This window comes from Lonchura striata, chromosome 17, assembly GCF_050655825.1.
Source record: "Lonchura striata isolate lonStrDom1 chromosome 17, ASM5065582v1, whole genome shotgun sequence".
Taxonomy (NCBI): Eukaryota; Metazoa; Chordata; class Aves; order Passeriformes; family Estrildidae; genus Lonchura; species Lonchura striata.
In genome coordinates this window covers 7,387,807-7,397,702 of record NC_140719.1, presented here as the reverse complement: position 1 = coordinate 7,397,702, position 9,896 = coordinate 7,387,807, and the positions used below count along the sequence as shown (strand labels likewise).

At 56.8% G+C, this 9,896-nt stretch overlaps 1 protein-coding gene across 2 annotated transcripts; it reads right to left on the bottom strand.

The window, feature by feature from the left end:
* Nucleotides 1-390: 390 nt before the first annotated feature.
* PRDM12 (PR/SET domain 12) lies at nt 391-9,245 on the bottom strand. 2 transcript variants are annotated; one of them, XM_085594141.1, is made up of 6 exons: nt 8,592-9,245; nt 8,324-8,554; nt 7,318-7,508; nt 6,194-6,349; nt 2,816-2,927; nt 593-1,913 (listed from the first exon to the last, which is right to left on the bottom strand). In XM_085594141.1, exons 1-6 carry the CDS (start codon nt 9,238-9,240, stop codon nt 1,531-1,533), a joined length of 1,722 nt encoding a protein of 573 aa, XP_085450267.1. In that variant the 5' UTR covers nt 9,241-9,245; the 3' UTR covers nt 593-1,530. The 2 variants fall into 2 exon arrangements, with proteins under 2 accessions (XP_021407089.1, XP_085450267.1); XM_021551414.2 differs by having other exon boundaries at nt 391-1,913; nt 8,324-8,665.
* Nucleotides 9,246-9,896: the final 651 nt, after the last annotated feature.

Genomic DNA, 9,896 nt, shown 5'->3' with positions numbered 1-9,896 from the left:
TCCTTCCAGCAGGGCTTACACCTGTATGCCACACCCATATCCCGCCTGTATCACAGCCGAAATATGGGCGCTAATTCACGGGATGCATCAAACGATGTCCAGTGGCTGTGGCTTCAAAGAGGAGCTGTAAAAGTTCACAAGAATAGGGACTGGCAGGGTAGAATCATACCCACTCTGGAGTGAGCCAGCCCTTACCCCAGCTTCCAGACCTGAAAAAGGGCTTCTTTAGCCAAAACCTGGTTTTTTTCCCCTCCCAGGTGTATTCTTGGTCCAACAGATGACACCGCATCTCCTCACTCACACATTGTTGTGGCAGTTGAGACCTTCATTCATCCCAACACCCACATCCTTCCCCTGGCACATAAAATAAAGCTCTCCATGCAATCCCTCTTCTAAATGATAAATGTTCCAAGTAATTTTTATTTAGAATACAAGAGAGGTACAAATGTATTTACACTGTGTACATATACAATCAAATAATATATAATATCAAAGTCTTGTAAATAATGTTTACATAAATATTTACAAAGTTAAAGTGACAGTTGTTTGGGGGTGGGTTTTTTTTTTTTCTTTTGTTTTTGTTTATTTTCTTCTGGAAGTGAAACACATTTGTGAGAACTTTATACATCTTAGACTTATAATTAATATTAGAATACCTTCTTTTAAGATTTATGATACACAGCCCTCCTCCGCTGTGTGGGGACTCCAGAGGGCGCTTAGAGTTGTCCTTGGGGACAGAGCTGGCCCGGGGACAGGTTTTCTCTGTCCCCAGAGGGCAGTAGCAATTCCAACCAGAATGTTCCCTCACAGCTGGGAAAGGGATGGGGAGAAGAGCCCGGCAGAGCTCAGGTTCCCCGCAGAACCTGCCTGTGGATGGGCATTCCCAGCTGGCACCGTGTCCCCTCTGCCCACAGCACGGCTTGGAGCGGTGACAGACCCCAGGGCACGGCTCTGGCTGGAGCAGGGCGGGCACGGGGGGCTCAGGTGCAGGAAAATGCGAATGTTCACTAACTCGGGGCTCCCAAAGAGGGAAAGGTGTCCCTTGGAAGGAGCCACCAGGACCAAAGTCACTCCCAGGGCAAATAGGTGTGACTGGGGGGGCCACATCAGGGCCGTGCCAACATTTCAGTGGGGCACGTGTCTGCTAAAGCAGAGGAGGACAGATAACAGGAATTTTTCTTTCTACCAAATTATCTGTAAAATCCAGGCATGGCTCCTCCAGGCCCAGCTTTTCGGCTCTCCCAGTCCTCCCGCAGTGCACTGGCAAACCCACACAGCACATCCCACTGCACCCCTTCTCCTCTGCCAACCCCAGGGAGCACCAGCCACACCTCCTTGGGGATGCTCCTCCACAACTCAGCTGCAGAGCTGGGGGTTCCCTCCTGCCGACCCCCTGCAGTCAGCGATGCCCAAAAACAACCCAACACTCCTCCGAGACAAAGCAGCTCAGCCAAGGGTCACCCCCCCAGTTCATTGCATGTCTCAGCATCAGTCTTTGATGTCCCACATCCTGCTGCCATCCCGGGGGCTTCACAGCACCATGGTGGGGATGTGATGGGCCAGGGAGGCAGGGTGGGGCACGGGCAGGGCGGGCGAGTGGGCCTGCAGGGAGGCGTTGGGGGGCCGGTGGCGGGCGCTTTTCTGGTGGGCCCGCAGCCCTGCGAGCTGGGAATAGGCACTTTGGCAAACCTGGCACTTGTAGGGCCGCTCGCCCGTGTGCAAGCGGACGTGGTTGCGGAGGGTGGAGGACTGGCTGAAGCGGCGGTTGCAGAAGCGGCACACGAAGGGCTTGTCCAGGGTGTGGATGCGCATGTGGGAGCGCAGGTTGCTGCGGGAGTTGAAGCCGCGGTGGCAGATGACGCAGCGCATACGCCCCGTCGTGCTGGCCCCCGTCTCCACTGCGTGGAAATCCTCTGGGGACGACAGGAGATAGTCAGGCGCTGCCCTCCAGCACGGCAGCTCAGCCCACCCCAATTCCCTGGGCTGCTGGGTGCTCTGGAAAACCCCCAGTGCCTTCTTGCTGGCTCCCTGCTGCTGTGGTCACCTATCCTGGGCAGAGCGGCATCTCAGGATTTTGAGATGCAGCTAGTGCTGGGAATGGGCTCAGCCAGATTTAGGTAAGGGGAATGTTCAAGCTGAGCTGAATGAATCCCTTATAAATAGACACAAAACCAATTTTCCCCTCCCTGGGCTGCAGCAGAGCTGGAGGAGGGGGGTGCAAGGACTCTCAGGAACCCCCAACCACACTGTCCAGCCCCTGCCCCAGTCCCAGTTTCTCCCCTCGCTCTGCTGGGCTCAGACATGGCTCTCTCAGAGTGGGGAGCAAAGTCAGGGAGCGCAGAAGTGGCTCCAAACACAGCCTGAGCTCCGCTGTGCCACAGAGAAGCACCTCAGGGAGCCACTGAGACGAGCGGAGAGCAGAAGCTCAAGCAGAGACAGCCCTCCTGTGCTGGTGATTAAGATCCTTTAAATGCAGAGTGCGGGTGTAGAGGCTGCATCCACTTGGTGTTTCACGGAGTGTTGGGGCTGCCTTGCACTCACACCCTGCTCTGCTCCTCCCTGCCTGGCTGGGTCAGGCAGTGACTGCCACCACCCCACCCGCAGCAGCCTTGGGCAAGCTGGCCTGGAGGCTTCGCCCTGAATAACTGAGGATCTGCTCAAGCTGTGTGGATCATTTCACAGTCCCTGTGCTTGTCCACAGAGAACTGGGATATCTGACATACCCCAGGGATGTCCCTGCCTTGTGCCCTCAGAGCTGGGCACGGGGTGAACAGGCAGGGATGCTGCACCCTTGGCTCATTCTGATGTTACCTACCATGTTTGTTCTTCTTCTGCTCCTCTTCCAGCCCTGGCACACCTGGGATGCCCAGGAAGGTGTTGTGGGAGTTCCCATACCAGACCAGCAGCTCTTGGTCTGGAGGAATCATCTAGAAAGAGAGAGAAAGAAAGGGTTGTTGGGAGGGGTGATGAACATCCATCCCTGCACTGATCTACCCTGTTTCTGCCCCATTTCTGTGAGATCCTGATGCCATCTGGGACCTGCCAGCTGACCCCAACACCCACAGGGAGGCACAGAACAGCCCAGGATGTAGCACTGGAGGTGATGGCGCAGCTCAGCACCAGCACAAACCATTCCAGGCTCTCCCCCAAGCTGGGATACAAACATATGGGACATGGAGCCCCACTCAGCACTCCAGCAGAGCATTTTATCTTTGGACAGAGCCATCAGTACCCTTCAGCTGCAGGTCACGGGCAGCACCTCCCACCCACCCTGCCAGGGCTGATTTTAGAAGGTGGAAACGCAGATCTGCCAGCAAAGGGCTCATCAGCCTGCGGGGCAGAGGAGAGCTCAGAGCTGCTCTCAGAGACCGTGGCTCAGGTGTGAAACCTGCTTCTATCCCCCACCAAAGCTGCAGTGCCTGCAACAGCCCAAGGACAGCTAGAGGAGCAGGGCAGGGGTTTTGCATCATCCATGCTCCTGTTTCCCTGCAGTGGTGGCACTTCTCCTGTCCCTGCCGTTCCTGTCATGCTCCCGCATGGCTGGGGCAAGCGGCCAGGAAACGCTGCTCAAGGCTCCCCTCATGCAGCAGCTGTGGCTGGGAAGATGGATCCTCTCAGACCAGTTCAAACAACACTAATAACAACATAATTTATAAAAAAAACCAAACATATTTTCCCTAGCAGTTCCTACTGTTAAGTATCTAATTTAGAAACAGGAATGTCCTGTATATTGGAAAATTGTTTTCTGTACACTGAGCATGTTAGATCCAAATAAAGCATCATCCATGTGAAACATAGATGCTAAGTTCAATCACCTCAACACTGAAAATACGTTGAATTTAAAGCATCTGAAATCAATAGGAATTTTACTTCATATCTTTGTCCCTCTGCATAAAGACCTCCCTGGGCTGCAGAGGAGAAATTTGGGAGGTAAAGGAAGCTGATATCCTTTTGCATCCCAAACTGATGACACTGTTTCTTGGCATTATATACCCTTAACAGAAAATTAGCCATTTTTAATACAAGCAAATAAAATATTGCCGAAAGGATAAAACAATCTGCATGGGTGTGCATACACGGGTGTGTGGGTTTTTTTGCTGAAGCTGCTGCAGCCACACCAGCAGCAGGTGAGCACCCATGTGCATACACCCCAAAGCAAATTCAAATTGCCTCCCAGGAATCTTGTGGCCTTCAGATCAAAGGCCAAAACTTTCTGCCTTCGTTTTATTTTCCAGCAGCAGCAACTTGATATTGCTGAGAAAGAGGATGGGAAAATCAAATCAGCAAATAAGGGCAGGAACGGGCAAAATGCATTAAAATATCTAAAAAATATCTAAGGTAAATAGGAAAAAAAAGCACCAAATCAATCTGGGGTTTTTTGGCACGTAGGTGAGAAAGGCACCCAAAGAGATGAATTCCCTGGCTGGGAATCCATCAGGGCAGGGAGGGGATGGAGGGTGACAATGGCTATGCATAGACATCTCTGGTGCTGAGCAGGGCAGCACCTAAGTTCAGGCTTGGGGAGCAGTGTGACAGCAGGGACCCTTCATAGCCACCTCCTTCCACGCATCACTTGGGGTTCAGCACTCTCAACATCTCAAATTCACTGCTTGTGCCAAGGGAATTAAACTCATCCTGCTCCACCACTCACTGCTTTGGCTCCAGGAGCAAGCCCACAGCTGGATCATGGCTGTACCCAAATATTCGCTCATCCACCCCCTTTTGTGTGCCTGCACAAGGTGTGAAAACCACAGCTGTGCTCCTAATTGCACCGCAGCTACCTGGAATTATTTTACTTATTTGCATAATTTAAGAACAGTAGTAAAAAGTAATTAAGAAGCCATCACAACAGGCACAGCTGCCTAGGGGAATATCAGATCTTAAAACTAGAAACACCTGAAGCCTGTTGTCCAGCATGAGAACAGCAGGGAAGTGCTTGAAGTTCTGGGAAAGGGGCAGAGCCCAAAGGACTCTCCAAAGGGCACACAGGACTCTCCAGCAGGAGCAGAGAATATCTGATCCTCTTCCTACCCACCTATTCTCTTTTGCCACCCCACGGCAGCAATCCCTAACCCAGCCCTGCTGCCTGCTCAGTGCAGGGTTGGGCTGTGCTCCTGTGCCATGGAGCATTTGAGTTTGTGCTCTTCCGTGAGCCGGTGCAGGAGCCTGGACAGACCCGGAGAGCTGCCCGTGCCCACAGAGCCAGCAGGCACTCATGGTCCTTCCCAGCTGAGAGCCTCTCCCAGCTGCAAACGTTCCTCAGGTGAGACTCTGAACCCAGTACTGGAGGGGCACAATCCCACACTGGTGGACTGGCATGGACTGGGACATGTCCCCTCTTGTGACTCTTTAAGCCAAAGCTGCTGCACCATCTCCCCAAGCCACCACATTTCTCTGCCTGCAATAGCGTTGGGTTATGGGGACACTGCCCATAAGCAGGGCTGGTCCCCACCATCACCCCGCTCCGGCACTGTGTGATTTGTATGCACATGTCACCAATAATGCCAGGGAGCCAGACACCCACCTCCATCCCAGAGTCTCCTGCAGGGAGCTGTGGGCACCCTTCAGCCGTCACCCCACTGCACAGCAGCCTGTGCCACGCCAGGACCCTGCCCCTGCTCCTGTGCCCCAGCAGCACTGGGCAGCACAGGGATGAGGGGGCAGGATGAGCCCTTCCCCACAGTGTAAAGCCCAGGGCACGGCTGCACCAGTGCCACTCCCTGTTGTCTCCGTGGCTCCCTGCACAGCCAGAGTAGTGCCCAGGCAAAGCAGTGCAGAGTCAGACAAAGCCTGTGCTCAGCACCTGGGTTTCACAGAATCCCCTCAACTTCACCCTGCTATAAAGAAGCAGGTTCTGCACAAAATCCCACTTTTTCAATACAGCATCCAAGCCCTGTCCATGCCCAAAGCCCCATATGGGCCAGAATTGCAGCTCTTTTCATGCTTTACACCCCAAACAAGGACCTACTCTCACCCTGTATAACACACATCATTCCATGAGCCCACAGAAAGGGGACAGGGAGGAGAAGGGACCTTTACTACTCCCTGAAGCCCATGCAATGGTCCTTCCCTATGATTTCTACCTCTGCTGGTGGATCTGAGTGCCAAGCATGGAAAAGCTGCCGTGTCCTTCCACAGACACCCCACCAACAACCCAAAGAACAAGGTGGGGAGAGTCTTCAGCCCCACTTACCTCAATGGCCTTGTAGAAGATGCTGTTCCCGATCTGGACCACCTCGAGGTTCTGCTCCTGCTCGTTCCGTGCACATTTAATGTAGGTCATCCAGCTGCGGTGATCCTCCTGGCTGGCGTCGATGAAGTACCGCACTGTGCCGTCCTCGTTGAAGACCTGCGAGGGCAGAGAGAGCCTGGTAGCGATGCTGCCCGCGGTGGGCTGAGCCCCTGCACCTCCTGCCCCTGGACAGGGACAAACCCAAAGCCAGCACAGCCTCAGGGCTGAGATCCTGACAGCAGCCGGGAGATGCTGGACCCTTCCTGCTCGTGGTGCTGGACTGCGGCAGGGCTGAGAAACGTGCCCTGCTCTCACTGGCGTGGCTGGTCCTGCCAGCCCCTGTGTCCCTGGATAACCCAACTCCCTTCCTCAATCTCCCTTCTCGTCAGAGCCCCACCAGCAGCTCAGCCCTAGAGGAAGGGGCAGTTCAGCATCCTGCAGGTGCTGTGGGAGCCAGAGAATCCCTGGGTGGAAGGGGAAGGTGCATGCCAGGTCTGGAAAAATGTTTAGCAGGGTGCCAGAAAAGATTAGGCAAGTTTCTGTTAGGCATAAAATTATAATAATAATTAACAGTAGTTAAGAAGTGCAAATCTGAATCAAACAAATCAAAAAATAGGAAAAGCCTCCCTTTTGGCAGTGCATTGGTGCACAATGTCCTGGCATCTCAGGTCCCCCCAGTCTCCAGAGTTTCATTCGGGATTAACCTCAGCAGGGCTGGGGCACAGCCGGGAGCAAGGGACAGGGCAGAGCTGGTTTTGTCCACGGTGGCCAGTGCAGGCAGCAACCAGTCGGGTGTTCCACCAGAACATGATGGGCAGGGCAGGGCAGGGTGTGATCTGCCTGCACAGGACACGAGCAACAGCATTTCAGGTCTCTGTGGGCTGACTGCACCCCGAGGGCTGAGGAAACCTCATCCTTCTCCTGCAAGGGGTTCCTAAACACACCTGCCCAGATATTTGCATGAATGGGGAAACTGAGGCACAAGGATGGTGCTCGATGGTGCCCAAGCACGGCACAGAGCCCCAGCACCCCGTCCCTTCTTCTCCCCAGACCGGTCCGGGCTCGGGGTTCGGGGCATTCTTTACCTCCCACATGAGGTTGTTGTTCTTGCACAGGTCCACATGTTCGGGGGAGATGACCCTGCCCGTGAACGGCCCCATCTCGGTGCCAGCCTTGATCCAAGTCTTGGAGAAGATGCCGAGCCCTTCCCCGGGGATGGAGCTCTGGGCGATGATCACTTCCGACGGCAGCACCAGGCTGGAGAGCTTCTGCACCTCTGCGAGGGGGGACACCAGCTCAGAAAGGGACAGGGGTGGGGGAAAGGGGGAGACCTGGGGCGGCGGGGACCCCGCCCAACCCCGGCCCCAGCCCAGAGCCCGGGGCTGAGCCTTTTAAACGCCCAACCGAGCTCCCACAAAGCGCTACAAGGTTCCCCCGGGGCATTGAGGAGGTACCTGGGAAAAGCATCCCGGGCTGGGCGAGGGAGCGGGGCTGGGAAAGGAGGTTAAATGGTGTCTATTTCGGCCCATCCAGCAATTTGTCATGCTGTTAAAGTGATCTGCATTCATTAAACTCAACTAGAAAGAAATTGCTAATTCTAAATTCATTAGTCCTTTAGGAATGCTGTAGCGGTACATTGTGCCTGAATGGCGCGAGGGCTTGTTTAAAAGGGCCCAGGAATTCCTCTTACAAAATGGGGAGATGAGATGGTTGACATATCGTGAATGGAAATGGAATTAGCCTTCATGGTAAATTAAGAGAGGAACAGAAATCCGAGAGGGGGAAAAGGGAGCTGGGACGCCCCGGCGATGCCGGGGCGAGAGAAAAGATATTGTCCCGGGCGGCTGAATGCGGGACGGCCCCGGCCCCCCCAGCCCGCGGTTTAAGTGGGAACTTTCTCAGGTCAAGCCCAAGTTAACCAAATGAATTTAAAGCCCTTTTTCCCAAGTCCCACGCCTGGGGAGAGCGGGGCGCCGGGACCTCATCCCGCCGCCGGACTCCGGGAGCCGGCCCGGGGCCGGTGGGGGAAACCGAGGGTTGAAGAATGGGGGAAACCGAGGGGATCGGGGAGGGTCCGGGGGGGTCACTCACCTCCGGAGAAGGACTGAGCCAGCACTTCGGCCGTGAAGGCTGTCTTGGGGCTGCTCTTCTCCTCGAAGAGCTGCTCGCCCAGGACGTTTCTCCAGCGGCCGTAGAGGAAGCTGTGCAGGATGTCGGAGGTGATCACCTCGGCCAGCGAGAGCCCCTGCGGCTTCAGCCCGGGCTTGAGGACCAGGGCCTCGGCGGGCAGCACCGAGCCCATCATGGGGGCGAGGCGGCGGGGCCGGGCGCGACGGGGCCGGGCGCGGCGGGCGGCGGGCGGCGGGCTGGGCTCCGTTCGGCTCGGCGGCTCCCGCCCGGCTATATATGAGCTTCATTGACCCTCCTAATTGGTTATTAATGACCTCCCTGACGTTGGCGGAGAGACTGCCGGAGCGAGGCGAGCCGTCGGAGCCCCCCCCTCCCATCTCCTCCTTCCCTCCCCTCCCGGGGGTGGGGTGGCTGGAGGGAGGGAGGGAGGGACACGGCGAGCGCACACACACACACACACACACACACACACAAACACACAAACACGGAGGATACACACATACACATATACACACACCGATACATGCACACACGCACCGGCTCGGCCCCTCGCACCTCCCGGCCCGGGCAAACCCAAACCCGGGCACCTGTCCCCGGGCACTGCAGAACAGCGGCGAAATGGGCAGAAATGTCCCCGCCAGTGCCCCACGGACGGGTTGCACCCTCGGGCACGGTCCCACTCCCCACCTGGGCCCCGCGCTCGTTTTGGGACTGAAACGCCGTGCTTTGGGGCCATTGAACACCACAACGAAATCGGCGGCCCCGAGCCCGACAGCTCCCGGTGCTCTGCGGCGTTTGGCCCTCACAGCTCCGGGGGAACGGGCTGAGGCTCCCGCAGTCGGCCCCGACCGTGCTCGGCTCCCCGCTGCCCCTCGCATCCCCGGCTTTCCCAGCCGGGACCGGCAGCACCGGGAGGCTGCGGCGCTGCTCCCCCAAATGCCGGGAGAGGGTCCCCAAAGCACGGGGAGGGTCCACGGCGCTCACGGGGCTGATCCCCGCTTGACCCTAAGGCAGGGCTCACCCGGCTGCCGCCACCAGCCCGGCCGGTCCCCACTGCCACATCCCCGCGGGAATTGTGCCCAGGTGTGGACTGGGGACCGCTCGTGGATCCCCCGTCTCCCTGCAATAGCAACCACGTCCTGCCGTGTCCCCCCAGGGCCGGACCCGCACGCCGGGGAGGCTGCAGCATCTCCGGGGCTCTGCCGCCGCATCGCCCCTGTCCCCGCACCCGAAGGCAGCCCCGGCCAGCCACGGCGCCCATCCCCGCCCTGCCGAGCCCTGGGGCACCCGCAGCCACCTCTGCTCCCCAGCAAGGTGGCATCAGAGCGGTGCCCCCAAACCCAGCGCTCCCCTCGGGGCCCGAGCTTTGCCGGCTCAGGAAAGGGTTAATCTTTCCCGGATTTAAACCTAGTCCTGCTGTGTCGGAGCTTAGAGCCCTCTCCTTAGCCTTGTTCTTTTGATTTTCCTGGGGACGAGGGGCTGTAAAGGGCTGCGGGAAGAAGGCTGGGCCCCCGAGGTCCTCGGGCGCTCCAAG

Bases quoted from the DNA above. Each gene is read 5' to 3' on its own strand.
- PRDM12 (XM_085594141.1), bottom strand. From the start codon at position 9,240: ATGCGAGGGGCAGCGGGGAGCCGAGCACGGTCGGGGCCGACTGCGGGA. The intron at 7,509-8,323 runs GTGAGTGACCCC...CCCCCCTCGCAG, and splicing joins GGCTCAGTCCTTCTCCGGAG to AGGTGCAGAAGCTCTCCAGC. The intron at 1,914-2,815 runs GTAGGTAACATC...TGTCGTCCCCAG, and splicing joins GCAGAAGAAGAACAAACATG to AGGATTTCCACGCAGTGGAG.